The sequence below is a fragment of the Gobius niger genome, assembly GCF_951799975.1.
Source record: "Gobius niger genome assembly, chromosome: 2".
Classification (NCBI taxonomy): Eukaryota; Metazoa; Chordata; class Actinopteri; order Gobiiformes; family Gobiidae; genus Gobius; species Gobius niger.
The window spans coordinates 9758929-9776990 of record NC_136853.1 but is presented as its reverse complement, the minus strand read 5'-3'; the positions used below and the strand labels follow the sequence as shown (position 1 = coordinate 9776990).

At 42.1% G+C, this 18062-nt stretch overlaps 1 protein-coding gene across 1 annotated transcript in view; it reads right to left on the bottom strand.

Moving 5' to 3' along the window:
- Positions 1-889: 889 nt before the first annotated feature.
- vsig8a (V-set and immunoglobulin domain containing 8a) overlaps positions 890-18062 on the bottom strand; it is a gene marked incomplete at both ends in the record, with an annotated part of 23330 nt that continues 6157 nt past the window's right edge. The window contains 3 exons of the mRNA XM_079582635.1: positions 890-1091; positions 11936-12077; positions 15611-15733. Coding sequence (XP_079438761.1) covers positions 890-1091; positions 11936-12077; positions 15611-15733 — 467 coding nt within the window. The remainder of the gene's footprint in view (positions 1092-11935; positions 12078-15610; positions 15734-18062) is intronic.

The window sequence follows — 18062 nt, the reverse complement described above, 5'->3', positions numbered from 1 at the left end:
CCTAGGTGACAGGTCAGACAAAGAGTGGTTCAGAAGCCCCTTATGAGAGACCAACAGGCCCAATTAGATGGCTGCCCCCATGACCTGGCAACGGAAAAGTGGAAGAAAATGGATGGATGGATGGATGGTGTTCACTGAGGTAGAACTTTCTCAGATCTCGAAGCTAATGACAAGTGTCAAAAAGTAACACCACATAAACTGAACAACTAAAACGTCATTCATTCATTCATTCATTCATTCATTCATTCATTCATTCATTCATTCATTCATTCATTCATAATCACTAAAGACAGATACCTTAATTTTTAAGCGGCTCATTCCAAATCTTTCAAAAGGGGCCTCCATGGAATTCTTTGCTCCTGATGCTCATGACTGTGCCCCACTAACTCACTGCCTCTATGTCATCTGGAGCTTTTTTTTTTTTTTTTTTGGACAAGACAACTCAAAAAATGAAAACTCTATAGCTAACGTTTGACCTCACTGTCATCTAAAGTATGGTCAGTAGCTTTGAGATGTTAGTACATCCAAAGAGGCTGCTTTGGAGACTATGAAAAATGGAGTGTCTTTAGGTGCTACTAACGTTGTTGCAAGAGTGTAATAAAAAAAAAAAAAAGATTTTTGAGAAAACATCTTGCAAGGATGTTTCTGTACATGGAGATGTTACGGGAGACGGCGGAACATGCTAAACTTTGAGTGATTTTAGGATATCCATGCAAGTTAACAAAACATCATGAAAACAGAAGACATATCGTGAAAAATGTGTCCCGACATAAGGCCTCAAAAAGCTGATTTTGCATGATATATGATCCTCTTGGTTGAATGGAGGGTTTTTGAGTCATTCACAGTTTATATTTTCTTTGTGACCAGCACTGTTCCCCCTCCATTTCCTCTACACTGCATATCCGTACTTGCTGTCGTACTGGACGGGAGTGTAGACCGGGTTCTTGCTTGAGGGCATGTCAGAATGCACATCGTCGGACCAGCTGAGCTCCGTGCCCCCCACAGGGTCATAGCTCACGTGGTGGGAGGGGCCGCTGCTCCGAGTTGTCCTGCGGCTGACGGGACGGCTCTCTGGGGGTGGGACATCCTCCCTATGCAATACAGAAATATAATCAGCAAAACGTGGGTTGCTTTTCCGAGTATATTGAACAAGTATGTTTCATATGTTTTTTCCCCCGAAGAAACTGTATGACTTCATCTAATATATACTCCAAATGCAGAAGGACAGAATGGTAATGGCAAACCAGCCGGACATTGTGGTGGTGGACAAAGAGCAGAGGAAAACCGCTGTGGTCGACATAGCAATACCAAGTGATGGCAATAAAAAGAACACGAGAAACTAGAGAAATACCAGGGGCTCAGAGAAGAGCTGGAGAAGAGCTGGAGGGTGAAGGCACCAGTGATGCCCGTGGTCATTGGGGCACTCGGGGGAGTGACTAAGATCCCAGGAAAAATATCAGACATCTTAGTCCATTAAAGAAACAGCAGAAACAACCCATAAACATTGCAACTTAAGTATTAAATCAATAACATTTCTCAATTTAGTGCTGTTGCCATGGTGGAATGGTGGAAAACAAAACAAAATGAAAGCCACAAGCGGCATTGAACGGCCCTCGCGGGCCGTGCCTCCATTGCCACGCCTCTGTAGCCCTACCTACATTTTATTACTCTGGTGATGTGCCATTCATCTTTGTGAGTAAACATCAAAAGGGGGCGCTAACGCGGCTAATTTTTAAAAAAAAATTCACAAGCTGTCCACACGCTCCTGGCAGAGGGCGCTAATGTCATTATGCAAAATGTGAGATTAATGTGTCCATCCCATTAGAATAAATGGGGTGGGTCTACGGTCATCGCCATGGCAACACTGTACAAAATCATAGACTGTATATATAAATGGACAGCTTTAGCTCACTCCTCCCTGTTTACCATAATGACTACGGTCATTGCGGATTTACAGACTCCTCCTCCCCGCTCTGACGAAGCATGTTCCTAAAAAGGGCATAAGGGCGGGATCATCACCGTAGACTCAGCCCTTGCGTGACGTGTAGCTCGCGCTGCTCCAATGCTAACAGTCCGACCCTCATTAAGTACGAGATTTCTAAAATTCTTCTTACGAAAACCAGTCTGGTTTCTTAAAATGTGACTAACGCGTGGTTTCTATTGTTTCAACACTAGACTAGGCTAGATATTCCTCCTGAGATAACGCTGGGTAAAGTTGTTTTTAACGTGTCTAAACTCCAATGCTTTTCAATGGGGCACTAGCGGCGATATGGAGGTACTACAGCAATGGTGGAGCAATGGCAGCCCCCAGTGTTGTGGGCATAAAGCAGAGCAGCCAGCGGCCATTATACAAAATACGGTAAAATGACACTTGGCCATAGGTCCCCATTAATTTTCCTGCAATAAGAGGTATGAAAGTCACTGTTTGAGACGGTGAGTTTACGTTTGAATTGGGACAGGCAGGCTGCATGGCCTAATTATAGTCTCTTCATGTAAATAATAGCTCCTACCAGGAGGGGGCGTTAACACGCCTCAAATCTTTTTTATTTCACAAGCAGGGCCGTACTTCCATGGCCACTGCCCACAGACTTCTGACAGAGGGCGCTAACACGCTATAATTGTGTGTAATGTGAGATTTATGTGTCCGTCCCATTAGAATAACATGGAATAACTATTTTTGTACCGAATTTCATCCATTTCTGAGAAACACATTTTTTGTCCCATATGCATTTTTTTTTCTGCACCTACAGGGGGCGCTATCGCGCCCAATGTCACTTTTTCAAATTTGTTGTGTCCAGGGGTGAAAGGTCAATAATATGTTTATTTACGATTTTTAATCGGAGTTTGTTTGTTCGAATGGGAGCAATTTGTAGTTTGCGATAAATCGCAAAATTCTTTGTAAAGATTGCGGCTTTGCCACAAACAAACCGTAAAACAAAGAAGAAAGATTTGGATAACCTTTGATGCCCCACATCTGTAGATGAGCTGGAGCGAATTTGAGCTCATTTGGTGAAACGCCCTAGGAGGAGTTTGTTAAAATGCGATGTCAGCATAAGCAATGACTCAGCATTTTACAGACTTCTTGTCAAAATGGCGGACTTCCGGTTTGTCAGGGGGCGTGGCCACAATTAAATTTTTGGTTTGTCGACAAATGTCTGTACCGAATCCCGTCGCTCTACGACAAGGTTGCTGTTGGCCCCTCCCCCATTGGCGCCATTTTTAATTTCCCCAATGTAAAACACACATTTAAATGAATTTTTCACCAGACCTGAATTTTGGGCAAAGTTTGGTGACTTTTTAACTTTGTTCAGGGGGTCAATTCCTGCTCAAAGATGTATGACAGTTGACCATATCCCCATTCAATTTCTTGTAATTTCATAACCTATATTCTTTGACCACACAACAGTGGTTTAAGTACAGTTCATTTATTTTCTATTATAACTTTGTTATATACAGTATACCTTAACCAAGTGAAGAAATGGGTCGGCCAAAAAAGTGCTTCATATACAAACACATATCCAATCCAGTGGGTACTTAGGTCATGGTTTGTTTGTTTGTTTGTTTGTTTGTTTGTTTGTTTGTTTGTTTGTTTGTTTGTTTGTTTGTTTGTTTGTTTGTTTGTTTGTTTGTTTGTTTGTTTGTCAATGTTTGACTTGAAATTGCATCTGATTTGGCTTCAGTTACAGAAATTTAACAATCTTTAATCCTGTAATGACATCGATATTTAGATTAGGGTGGAATATTCTATTTTCATTGGGCCAGTTGAAATGGCTAGTTTTAGATAGAGTATAATGATTATTAGCATCACATTAAACAGGAGGGCTGCACCAGGGACAGAGGATATTTGTGCTGAGAATAACACATTTGTGACTTTAAAATAGGCATTAGAATGCTATTTTGCAAAAAAATATGATACTATATGATGTCTCTGTGGCCCACAGGCCTGAACACAAAACTCAAGGGCTTCAGTCTGATTTAGTCTCACCATATTTGAAGCCTTTAAGTGTATTGTCAGTAAATTGTTGTTGTAAAAAGTTACGCTGGAATAGACTAAGTGGCACGAGCTCCACCTTTTCACTAGAACCATGTTAACTCGTCTCCAAAGCTGCGCATTTATAATGCATGAATCCAAATGGCAAATTAGCATAATTAATTCGGCGAATAAAATAGCGTGCGCGACCTGTGGCTTTTGTCACTGTATTGGCCTGATGGCTCAATTATAATAAATATGAGGAAAGAGAAACTTTAGAGGTTAAAACGAGGAGAGAAGGAGCTCTGACTCTGTCTCTGTCTCTGCACCATCCTCTTCTCAGTGCAGGCAGAGGCAGGGACTCGCCTCACTTCATGTTCAACTGTCATTTATGACAAGAAAGTTCCATCTAAGGTCCGCTAGAACAGGCTAGTGTTAAATAAAAGCACATTAGAGCGAGGTAAGACTAATATCTGTCATTCATTACAGAGTCCACCTCATCAAAGTCACTGCTGAGTTGAAGCGCACGGTGCTGAACACCGGTGTGTGGGCTGAACCATTTGGCACATTTTTATCTCAGGGCCCTGAGATATTATCCATCATTATTGTTCGTGCAAAATTCTGTGCAGCAACCCTTGTATTTTAGCCCAGTTGTGTTCAGTTCTTATAGCATCAATAATGAGGAAACTTAGAAAGTACAATACAGAACGCTTTTTGCAGCATTTTGAGGGACCCTACCCTGCTCTGGGCCCTGGGTACTCAGTACCCTTTACCCCCCCAGTCCGACACCCCTGGCTGGGTTGCAGGTGACATCACAGCGTTCTAATGGCCTATACTGTTACATAGAGGAAAAATGATTTTGAAATTTATGACATTTTTGGTCTTGTACAGAGAGATCATGGACCCAGTGACTGATATTAAGGATCATTATTCGAATTCATACATTTTCTTCTCAGCTACAACTTGTGAAAGTGTAATACTGTTAATAGGAAAAACTGGCTCCTGCCCCCGCTGGGCCCGGTGACATCATCATATTCTAGAACCTGCAACACAGCAATTAAGAAGATGAAATGTCACTGAGGGAGGTGTCACGGCATAGGACACAATGTAATCATTTGGGGGGCTTGAACTGAGCCACTGCAATGGACACCCAATACTAGAGTAGACACACTTTAAGAATGGGAGGCTTTCATTGGATTAACTGGACTTAGAACTGAGTAAAGAGTCTTACTGGAACTACTTTCTTTTCAAACTGTCAAAGAAAGGGTCATTTATTTTTTGCCAGTAGATATTTTAAGAAAATATGTACAAGTATTACATTTTTTTTGTCTGCAAAAGAGGTATAAAATGCTAAATGAAAATAATATTTTGATTTTTTTTCTATTAGTTTGAGTCTAAACCATTGGCACAAAAAAGTTAACATGTTTCATATTTGCCATAATAAAACAGGTCCAACAATGCAAGTGCACAGTAAAAAGAAAAATCCTCCATACACAATCCTCGCACATCAAACCAAAAGAATAGAGTATGTTAACACAGAGTGAAATCACATTATCCTCTGTGTCTGTGATAGCCTTGGAGACTCCGAGACGGGTGTTTGCATTACAATGGAGATCTACAGTCCCACCTTCAATTTCCTCCCCTTCTCTGTTCAAGGCCCAGCTTTAATTCAGAAGTGGAGATTTCTTCTGGCACGCTCCGAAAACAATAGCACGGTCCAGTCCGCTCCCATCCACTTTGCTGCCAGCCCTCAGCACCTGGGCCACATTTGTATTCATGTGTATGGAACTGCACTAAGCTCCACTGGCATCTGGAAACAACCGAGTGGGGTCGGGAAGGCACGCTTCAAGGCCCACTGTCACAGATTATGTAGGAGATTTAGGTGAATGTAAAACAGTCTTCTTGCCTGACCAGTGACTCTCCTTTTCTCTACAAAACTGAGTTCAAGTCGTCAACGGATTCATAGATCGTATGACTATACTTTCTTAGTCTGTTCTAATAGAAATTATTTTTGTTATAAAAAAAAAAAAAAAAAAGCAAATTGATTAAAAAATGTGATAGAAGGTTACCACATAAATGTCGACATCCAGATTTCATAAAACAAAATGTTAAGTACAGATTGTTGAGAATGTGCACTATGCGGCGTAAATTCATCGGCTCCAGAGAGACAGACAAAGGAGGAATGTGTGTGAAAGAGCCTGATAACCTCTTTTAATAAATAAGGTTCATTCTGCTCTTCGTACGTTTCAGCGAAAAAGGTTTCATACACTACACAACAGCACTCTCCTGTGGTCGCTTCTGCTGACCATGTGACAGAGAAAACCAAGATGGCCATACGCAACGCAGATGGCGCTGATGGCGACCAATTATTATTATTATTATTATTATGTTGTTGTTGTTGCTTTGGACAGGATTTGTGTGTTAAATAATAATATTGTTTATACAGTATTTCTTGTTTGTTTACATATGATTTGTGGCTTGACATTAACATAGCAACCTTTCACATTAGCATAGCTAATTCAACATTTGGCCATGTTTTTTTTTTCCATTTTTCTGATGGCCCAAAAAAGGCAATGTTCAGAGGCCATTCCACAAATAAACAGCACAAAAACAAAAACAAGTCTGATTATTTCACCAGCTAGAAAGCTAGATAACAGCGCCACAAAATAAAGAGCTTTGGAGCAAGGTCAGCATGTGGTTGGCAAAGCTAAGACAGCCCAACGGCAGCAAACCTGGACCAATGAAGCAATTGTAATCTGTAAACAATAATACTGTAATGATACTTAGTTGGAATAGTATAAAAAGTCATGCTAAAACTACACGCATATTTTGACAGTCCAGTGAGTTAGTGTCATTAGACTCTAAGTTTTAGAATTCACGGGACGATTCTGAGTTAGTCCAAGATGTAGACTCAAAAGAGTTTCTATTTTTGCTAGATTTAGACTTTTTTTCCTGTAATTATTCTTGAAGCTTTTTAAGAAAGGCACCCTGCTGCTGTAGCAGCTGTACATCTCTGTCTTCACTCGGTGAGTGATTCTGTCAGACTAGTCATGATGTTTATTGTAAACTTTTAGCGTTTCCCCTGTACTCTATGGGAGACGCTCGAATACCCGTTTAGTGTGTCGACACTCCACTGTGAGCAAACATTTTAGGTTGTTCATGTTTTGCCTCAAAGCCCAGCTTCCCCCGGTAACCCTTGACCCTGCACGGTCAGGTCCTGTGCGTTGGCTTCTCCGGGCTGGAGCTCATGTGGCTCTCAGTGGGGCTTTGGCCTGAGGCGTCCCAGCTCCTCAGCGCCTCTGGACCTGGCACGGTCAGAACCAGAGGCAGAGCAGGTGTGATTGAGTAACTGTCAAATAAAATTGAAGGTTACCAGTTTTTAAAGCTTTTCCGAACGCAAGCATAATCCACATATCAAATGTTTTTAAAAGGCTGTCATCTGGACTAGCTCATTGGTTACTATTCATTCAGTCGTAGTGGTTGTGAAAATGTGATTTCCACATATTTTATTGTTGTTTTCTATCTAGCTGTATTTAGTGACACCAACCATCTCCAAAACTGCAGTGTTGTTTACTCCGTATACTGCCCGGGTTTCAGCAAGTTGAGCAGAAAATACAACTGTCGAGGATGTCCCCACAGCTCTTACCGGCAAAGATTTTATTTGTGTGCAATCGTGTGCCATTTCTGTGTATATTTGTGCATTTTTGAGCAATTTCCTGTGGATGGTGCTTCACTGTCCTCCCACTCCTACTCCTCTGCTGTTTCAATGTCAAACTGAAAACAGGATAAGGACCACCATTGGGGCAATAAATTTCTATCCTTTTGGAGACAGTCATTCAGCGGGAGGGAAAGAGAGCCCAGAGGACATTTTAACAGCGAGCCGGTGAGTTTGCATCATCAAAGGACGAATTCGCCGAACAAGGTGTCCGTGATACAAAGTGCAATACAAAGAGAATCCTGTCCTGCAGCTACAAAACTACCTTTTCACTCAAATATTTGACAGTCAGAGACTTCTAGTTCCAACTGTTTTGTACAATTTCATTTTTTCAGTACAAAGGGGAAATTGTATTAAAATGATTATTCACTTCACCCAAAGCAGAGGTAGGCAAGTTTGCTTGGTGGGCCATTTTTTATTTTATTTTTTTCACAAAAAATGGGGACTGAGCCTTGTTGCAATGAAAGCCATGCACCACTACTGACTAGAGCTGGTTTAACCTGTTATCTGCCATCCCCTCGATCAGGGGCTAGGGTTAGGGTTAGGTAACCCTAATTAGAGTTATTATTAGGGTTAGGAACGGCAAATGTGAGGTAAGTTGAGTTTTACTCTAACAGATCTCACACATCCTTTTAGAAACTAGAAGGTCTTGGCTTTCAAATGAGATATTACACTGGCATATAGGCTGTAGGCTCTCCAGTCAATACGCTTTGAGATCTGGATCTAAATAATTGCTAACCCTAACTCTACGGTGGCAGGTAACAGGTTAACAATGCCAAGAGGATATATATATATTTAAGAAAAAAAAAGAAAACAGTTTAGGTACTACTGGTATCGAGAAAAATGAAAGTATCAAAAGCAGGTACTGGGAAGAAAAACAAAACAAAACAAAACATGTCTTCTAAAGACTATGATTTCTAATCCGATTGTCTGTCAAAAAGAACACAACTTATTGAAGTATGTGGTACATTTAAAGGGAGTACGCAGAGTTTGAAAATGTTAAAATTATGTATTTTGATCTCCCTACATGTTCCAGCAATGTCCTAATGTGAAGAATGAGCATGCACGACCTTAATATGGAAGGTGCAGTTACACGTATGACCTGAGGTGGCAGTAGTGAGTATAAAATGGACAACTTGTATCTAGTCCCTTGGGTGCTCACACAGGGAATAAAAAAACAACAAAAACTTGATGTTGTAGTGTAGGCTCTATTGAATATTACAGCACAGGATGAAAAGCGGGGAGCGAGGAGAGACATCCAGCAAAGCATTGGAGCCAAGACTCGAACCACAACGCGCAGGTACTAACCATGACATTATCACCATAAAGGAGTATGTGCATAAATATATGCACAAATGTCTCTCTTTCAAATGTTTGAGGTTGGGACCGAAGTAGAGGATTCTCCTGGTTTGTGATAAACAGTGTGTCTAATAGATGTGTGCTCCATGGCTAAGATTCCAGACAGTACTCCTTATGAAAGCTTTGTGGTCAGCCTACAATTGCAATAATCTATTCGGCTCAGCCATGATTGAATTTAAATCTCATTTTGTGAAGAGCAGGAGTTACATCAAACCATTAAAAGGTCAGGAGTGCAATTTCTTCATCTAAAAATATTCTCTTAAGTCTGTGACTGCGTTGCTTTTTTCTATTGCGTTTGAATCCTTTTGTGCAGAGTTTGTGATCTAAAAAGACTTGACATGCCTTCAAGCGTGTGTGTCGCAGCCGAGGCTTTACTTAAGACAAAATGTGGTTATTCTAATAATTAATAACAATGCAACCTTGGATTCTGGGCCCAAGGAACCACAAACATGTGTTTCTCCCATGCTTAGAAAAGTCACAGGTTCGATAGGAGAAAAGGAAAATGTTATTATATAAAGTTGAATTTATTTAGTTGTTATAAAAAATGTACTTGTCAATTTGTAATTGTATTTTCAAATCGTTTTAACTCACACGCAATGGCATTCACATCCACTCAAACAATGAATCAAATAAGATACAAGAAATTTCCAACAACAGTTCTATTGTACAATGTGGCGCTCAGGGCCAAGCTCCGCTCCGTGGAGACCAGGATAGAACAATGTATTACAGCAGCCGCTGCGTATAAGGGCCACACCGATGGTGACAGCCTTATTACCGTGTAGTGGAAGAGTTTGTGAGAGCGGCGAGCCCTCACGCCCTGCTCTATTTAGTTCAGTTCAGTTTGTGCGAAGATTTAAACTTGCGCTGGGTCAGCGTTGTTTTAACCAAACGACCAGCAGATAGAAGCGACCACAAGCATATGGACCGAAGGAAGGGAAGGCACAGGACCCTATTCAAATATGATGTTTTAGAAGGAGAAGCACGTGTACATGTGTTTCCTGGAAGTTCTTTGAAAACAGACCGTCCTTGAAGCTCTCCGCACACAATCCGCCCGGTCCTCTCTCAATACGACCGCTTTGCACAGCGTTAAGCACAGCGAGGAAAAACCCCCACGCCACAGCCCACGGGGGGGGGCAGGTAGAGAACGCGCACGGCAGAGGCGTGAGCACAAGGAAAACGCCAACATGCTACAAAAAAACACGGTGTTAGGACAGATCGAACTAGATTTAATGAATGAAAACCGCACGGAAACTCACCAAGGACACATACGGCGAGAGCGTGGTTCAGCAACTGAACAGCGTGTCAGTAGGGCATATATAGTAGATCCTTTATGTTTTACCTCTCCCTACAGAGCTAAGCGAGCGGGACATCAATATGCTAACAAAGCAACGGACTACACCTTTAGCACCGGCACTGTGCTTACATTTCTGACGATCCATGCTCGGACGGGTAAAGAGACGGCTCTACACACATTATTAAATCCTTTAGTAATCTAGGCAAATCCGCCTGGTGCCCAAAGATCTGAGCAGCTGCTCGAACCCAGCACCACGGAACTGGCGCCATGTCGCCTCCATTAATGACAAAATGAGCCATGTGTTGCTATCGTTCACCTGGCGCGGCCTGCTGCTCGCTGCCGCACGTTGCATACGACACTAAAGGATACAAAATGACACAGTGAAAGTGTTGATCATGTGACTTTACTTAAAATAGGCGTGTTTAAGATGCGCTGCAGGCGGGCGGTGCATTCCACAATAGACACACACGGCCTGATGCTCCCATGAGAGCAAAGCGCCTACAGCGCCTGAGCTCATCTTAAACACACCTATCGACACAGCTCAGCTGAGGTGTTGCTTTCTGTGTGTGCTCATTTAGCCCATCACTAATATAAGTATTAGTACTATTATAATATTTTTTAAACATGAATCTGGAAAGCAAATCTCCCTCCCTCTTTTTCTTTATTCAGAAAAACAAAACAGAAAGTCTGCACATATGAATACAAAACCTTAATTGCACATCCATCCAAAACCCGTTATCACATGGCAATACATTTCTTGTACTTGTATTTAACACAAAGCGCTCTTTGAATAAAAATCCATTATAATACAGGCCAAATCAGGCCACAAGAGCGGCTTCTCCTACAGATTTAAAGAGTTAACAGCTTTCACTGCTCTGGGTACAAAGGAGTTCCTGAAGATGTTTTTTTTGACTCTATATCTCCGCCCTGACGGCAGAAGTTCAAACTTGTTGTTTTAGCGCTCGTCGTACAGACGGTTCAAAGATCTCGGTGGCTTCCCACAATCCACTGGAGTTTACTCTTGCTCTTCTCGCTGAGGTTACCGTGCCACATGAGCGTGTCAAATGTGCTCTCCACAAGTCTCTTTTACACCGTCACAAGGATAGACTGACTCACTCCAAAGTCATTCAGATACAAACACTGTGAGCATTTCTTCAAAATAAAGTGTTCTCAAGAAAAGCAAGGCCTCCGTCTAAGTATCTGTATTGGATAAATCTCCACATTAAAATGGTTACCACATAGCTGATGTGATTAGCTGCTATCATTCTTTTAAACCCTTGTTTTTTTTCTCTTTGGAGACTTCCAGCACAAGGGAGGCGTCTGGATTGTTGTGCTCCGTTATCCGTTATATTTTAAAGCAATTGTTGGATTCCTTGAAATGTCACCTTGTAGTTCAGTGTTCCTTTTGCGAGTTATGAGTGAAAAAATGAATAAATAAAATGCTACCTATGAGGACGATGGTACGAGGTATGCCACGATATTAAGCTCAACAAAACCAACTTAAACAGCTCTAAATAAAAGAACTTCGACTGTACTTTCAAATGTCTTCCAGCAAACTAGCTGTTCCTATACCAAGTTGCGAAAAAAATGCCTGTACCTGATTTCATTGGAGAACTCCTTGTCATTTCGGCGCCGGCCTCGGAGTTTCCAGTACAGCACGGCGATGAAGAGCAGCAGGATGAGGATGAGGAGGATGCAGCCGATCACTGTCCCCACGACAACCGCCGCTCTGTTGGGGGCTGGCGAATGCAAAGAGAAACACGTCACTGACTCTGCTTTGAATGTTGTCAATGAATCATGTGTTTCATTGTTTTATTTTTACGACTCCCACTATGCTTTGGTCGTGGAAAATCAAGAAAAATCCCTGACGAGTAAATTGTTTGTAAAATAGATGTGTAAATTACAGCACACAAAAGATAATAAGACACAATGTATTTTTCATTTTCTGTCTGGAATTGTTTTATTTGTGTTTGACACAAAGAAGCAGTTCAATAACAATCAACATCTTTTAGTCAATTATTTGTGTGGTGCCCATGCAATAGTCAAACCGAAGAGTAACTTAAGACATATATATTAAACGACCAAAAAAAAAGAGAATAAGCCATGTTTCTTTTTCTTCAGTTTTTCTAGCGTCGCTCCTCTCATCCTCTCTAAGCTCCTTTATGCTGAGTGCCTCAATCGTTCATAATTACCCCCATTATTACGCTATTTGCATAATTCCACATTCATATGTTTTTCATTACATTCCCATTCGCTGTGTTCTAGTAGCTTTTTACCATGGCATCGCAAACTTACACGCAGAGCCTTTTGTGTGTCTTTTTGTACCTTTTTTTCTTCTTCTTTTGAGCTGTGGCGCCTTTGACTGTTTTTGTAATGTTTTTGTTGTGTTTCGTGGCGTCTCTGCTGTAGACCTGAGTTAGCGAAGTACAGTTAATACCAGTGCTCCTCGTAGGACTGTGTAAGAGTGTTTGTGGCTCGACAATGATCCAGAGAGAACGGACGCCACACCCATCTCCAAAGCCTCTTCGGTCCAGCCTCCGGGAGAAGACTGTGGAGCCTCCATCGGTGACAGCTTCATCCAGCTGAACTCTCTCTCTGAGACCTGTCTGAAGCCCCCTGTTGTGCGCATATACTGTATATATATGGGACATTCTATTAGCTCTGTTATGTCTTGTTGCATCGATGGGTCTAGAGAAACTAATTAGTTTCGATTCTCTAGGCAATAAAGCTGAACTGAACTGAACAACATATCCCTCCGATCAGCAATGCTCTCATGCTAACATTAGAGGATAAGCTCTTATTTCTACATCGCACCTGGTACTTACTATTATGCTAATGCGCTTCCCCCAGCCTCTCCAGACGGCGAGCTCATATCTTTAATGTAATGATGATTTAATCTTCATACGTGATGGGGGATATGTGCCTCTGTAGACTTTTAACAGCTTGATGCCACACATAAAAGCTGTTTAATAACATCCAGTCCCTGACACCAGCGACTGGCTCACTGTGGGGGGCTAGAGGATTTGGTGTGAATGTTGGAGGTATGTTTCGGCACAGTATGTCAGCGTGTAAGCCTGAGGGAACATGGGGTTTTGTACAGTAGTGATTACACATGAGAGAGGATTGAAATTTCCATATGGGAAAGAGTTGATGAAGGTGTGACTTTTTCTTTGTTTTTGTGTTTTTTTTACTTTTTTATTGGAGCAGTTGTTTTTTTAGGACAAGACAGAATAGAATAACAGTTAGTAAGCGAAACAACGGCCAAAAGGAGTAGGTGGTATGCTGACCCATGAACCTCTTCATCAAGTTAGCAGACGACACGACAGAGGTGGGTCTCATCAACTATAGAGATGAGTCAGTGTGTCTGGCCATGTGGTGCACACAGAACAATCTCTCTCTAAATGTGGAGAAGACTGAAGAGGTTCTTGGACTTTTGAAGTGTACCGGTCAAGAATGCTCCTCTAACAATCAACAGTGCTGCAGTGGAGAGGGTGACCAGCACTAAGTTCCTGGGTGTGCACATCACAGAGAAGCTCTCCTGGACCATGCACACCACATCACTGGTCAAGAAAAGTAATTAGTCATCTCTACTTTCTCCACGAACTGAGAAGAGCAAGAGTCCCAGCCTCTGTTATGACCAACTTCTACAGAGGGACTATAGAGAGCAGCTCCATCACTGTGTGGCACGGCACCAGCACTGCCTCCTGCCGAAGGAGCCTCCAGCGCATCATGAGAGCAGCGGAGAAGATCTTCGGAGCCCCTCTCCCCTCTATTAAGGACATGTACTCCACCCGTCTCACCCGCAAAGCCGTCACAATAACCAGGGACCCTTCGCACCCATCACACAGTCTCTTCAAGGTAACGCCTTCAGGGAGGAGACTGCAGAATCCACGAGCCAGTTCCAGTCGACTGAGGAACAGTTTTATCCACCAGGCCATCAGGAAGCTGAACTCCCTTCCGTCCCTGCCCTCCTTGTGTTTCCACCCCTCAGTCCCCACCCCCCGCTCCACAACCAAGGACTTTAGAGGATGGACATGTTGATTCATATCAATGAATTGACAATAAAATCTTTAAATCATGAATTTGAATCTTGCTTCTTGTAATTAGTGTAATGTATTTTATATTTTGTTAGCAGTGATTGCCTGATGGAGCTCACGGACCATGTCCTGGGTTTTCTCCTCAGTGCTGATGTGCCAGGTCTTTACTGCACTTCTGTAATCACGGCATTTCAAGCTTCATTTCTGTGGCACATTTTATATAACGACAGTTACAAAGTGTGGAACTAAAATGCTAAACATAGATTAGTGTTGTTTTTGGATTTGCAGCAAAATAAAAACTAAGATGGAACATGAGGAACATGTCGCAGAGAAGAGTCTGTGCCAGTAGTAGTAGTAGTAGTAATAGTAGTAGTAATAGTAGTAGTAATAGTAGTAGTAATAGTAGCAGTAGTAGTAGTATTTGATGGGGATGAAATGGGCTTTTCGCTTGTCTGAACAGTCTGTGCCTGAAGATGATCTAAATTAGTCAGCTCTTTCAGTTTCAGTTTGTGAGGTGATCTGTCAAGCGACTGTATTGCTGGTGGATGTTTAAAAATGATGTTTGAGATATTAACAAGGTTTTGACAATATACAATAACTCTCAACTTGTGTGTAGATAATTACAAGGTACAACAATGAGAAAGTCCATGGTGGTGTTTCAGCTTTTGTTCCGTTGCTTTTGAGACTCTGATGAAGAGATTCAGAATCAGATTCATACATGTCCTATAACTACCGAACCCTTCCTCTGATAAATTAAAGTCGACAGATGAAAGAACCAAATCACTTTTTCCAAATAATGGCAGAGGATGCCTGCCAATCAGAAGCAAAAGCATTTGGAATTAGCTAAACCCAAAAACTTCAAAGTTTTCGTCTTCATGGATCACAATATTCTGATATAGCATAAAGTAATGTAAAGACTTTTGTTCAAGATACTGTACTTAGCAATGATGTTTATTTTCTTACACTTGTACGTATGTTATACAATATAACCCTCAATAACAGTTTGCATAGTTTGTGCATTGCATTGTACATTCTGAGAGCACGTTGGCAGCATTCCTTTGAACCCCCCACCTGCTCCTGTCCCAAATACAACATAATAAATCCCAAAGTGCAAGAGTTAACAGTGGAATCCCGTTTTACTGAATGTAGCGCCGTTGCATAAACGGCTTGGCACCACAACAAAGAGCTCTCCGCGTTTGCAGTGGCGTGTGCGGTTCTATTCAGAGTATACTTACGTTTGCTGGCTCTGAGGTGGACCTGGCAACGCTCCGAGCCCACGGCATTGTTGACTTCACAAAGGTAGAGTCCGGCGTAGCTCCACGAATGGTTGCTGATCTTCAGTTCCCCGGTCGCGCTGTCTGTAAAGCAGAATTCTGCTTAAATAAACAAGAAACATGTGGAAATGGGAGCACTTGGAGGGCTGCAACATCAGCGGTGACTGCCCTTCAATAGAACAAGAGGCAAGTGGGATTTGAAGATGGTCACTTTTTTTTTGTTGTAAAATGATTTGTCAATTTAAGAAAGAAAGCCATTGACGTGATTGGCAGCACACAAAAATACATCAGATAGGTCGACGAACAGACAGGCAGACAGGCGGGCAGGCAGATACTTTGATTGATTGATATACTAAAGGAGACAACTGAAGAGGAACACCAATGAAAAGTCGACACTTTTTTGTATGATCCTAGAGTTTTAGACAGAGAAAGAGACAGGAGAGACTGCAGAAGAATGTCTACCCCTCCTTTGTGTGCTGTATGACTTAGACCTTGAGCATATTTATCAGAATACTTCTGATGCTCTGCTGTTCTCTGTGTCTGTGTGCACGTGTGAAATGAATAACCGCTCGTTCGCTGTGTTTTATGTTATAATCAGTCCCTCCAGGATTTCGTGGGCCTTTTTTGTGATTGTTGTGGGCAACACAACTACAATCGCTGATTTCGCTGGACTTTTTTTTTTTTTTTACAAAAGTTGCGATGAAAAGCGGCTAAAAATAGACGTAGTTTTAAATAGTTGCATCATCTAAAAGCAGAACCCTGTGCGTCCCCCCTCCCCCGGTCCTCCACTCAGCAGTCGAGGACCGGGGGAGGAGCACGCAGGTACCCGTCTGTGTTTTTTTTTTATTTCACACATCGACATTGAGGGTTCAAGAGACCTGTGTGATTACTAAAGTTCGCACAGCAAAGAAAGTAACAGCGCCTCACACAGATGCCACCAAATCCCGGGGAAAGAAGCGATCCACATGCACACGCTTCGTATTTAGTCCGATGAAGCCGATCACCAAATAAAGTGCTCGCTGTGTGTCAGACCCAGGCAAGAAAGAGGAGGTGAGGAACAGAGGCAATTGAACCTGGATAGACTCAGACAGGCAAAAATAGGAAGATTCATTAACAGAATATTAGTTTTTTTGAGGACATTGATGTAAGAACTGAAGTCAGTATGGTTGGACAGGTTGGAGTTAGGGATGTCTTCCCCGGAGCCTGGACACTGGTGGTGGCATGAAAGACCGGTGAGGTAGGTTGGCTGGAGGTAGGTGATGCTGAAATTGGTCTCCCAGGTTGAATTAAAGGGATATTTCAGGATTTTTGACATAGGGCCTCATTTCCTAGTTATCCAGTGTTGCTGGTACCTGGAGATATTTTTTTTGTAATTCATGCAGTTCTTATGTTTGAAGAGTTTCGTGGCGCTAGGCTAATGCAAGGCTAGCGCATTTCTACGATATCAGCTAGCCTGAATTAAAAAACAGTCTGACCCGCTCCACAGAGCACCTGAGGCAAATCACTTATAACACCAGACTAACCATATAAATGTCTGTGTCCATAGAATAATTTTAACCATTTTGCATTTAAAATAACTAATATTTGTTCAGCATCAGCTTCGCGGTTGTGCTCCTCCTGTGACCAAAACAGTGAAGATGGCGGCCGCGACACAACGATCTTTCACCAAAGAAAAAAAAAGAGTGGTGCGCACTGAATGGGTGCTGCTGCCGGATGCTCTCTCATCGAATGCAATTTCTCCATCTGTGAATCAATAAAGTATCATCTTATCTTAAGCTACGCAGTGGCGGAGTGATCTGCTAGAAAATAGTCCCTCAAAATGCGATCATTCATGTGATGCAAGTTCAGTTATATTCCAAAAATGATTCTATCGACACAGACATTTATATGGTTAGCCTGGTGTTATAAGTGATGATAGAAATGCGCTAGCCTTGCATTAGCCTAGCGCCACGAAACTCTTCAAACATAAGAATTGCATGAATTACAAAAAAAATATCTCCAGGTACCAGCAACACTCTGGATAACTAGGAAATGAGGCCCTATGTCAAAAATCCTGAAATATCCCTTTTGCTGAGTTTGCTTGGTTTAGCGTTTGCTTGACCGCAAAATCCTGGATGGACTGTAGTCAAACTATAATGATCTTAATTAGCAGTGACTCTTCTGTGCATGTTGGGGTGAAAGATAGATCCATAAAGCGTCTTACTCCACCTCAGCTCCCACAAAGCCCCTCCCAGGAGAAATGTCTGCCATCGGCGATGCTCACAGCAGACTTAGTTTATATATACTGCGATATGTAAATTACTACATGTTGCTTAACATGACATTGCTCCAATCGTGCTGCTCGCCACTGTATACAGTGAAGTTCAGCCTCAAGAGACTCACAGTGGCATACAAGGGATCTATGAGGCTGCTC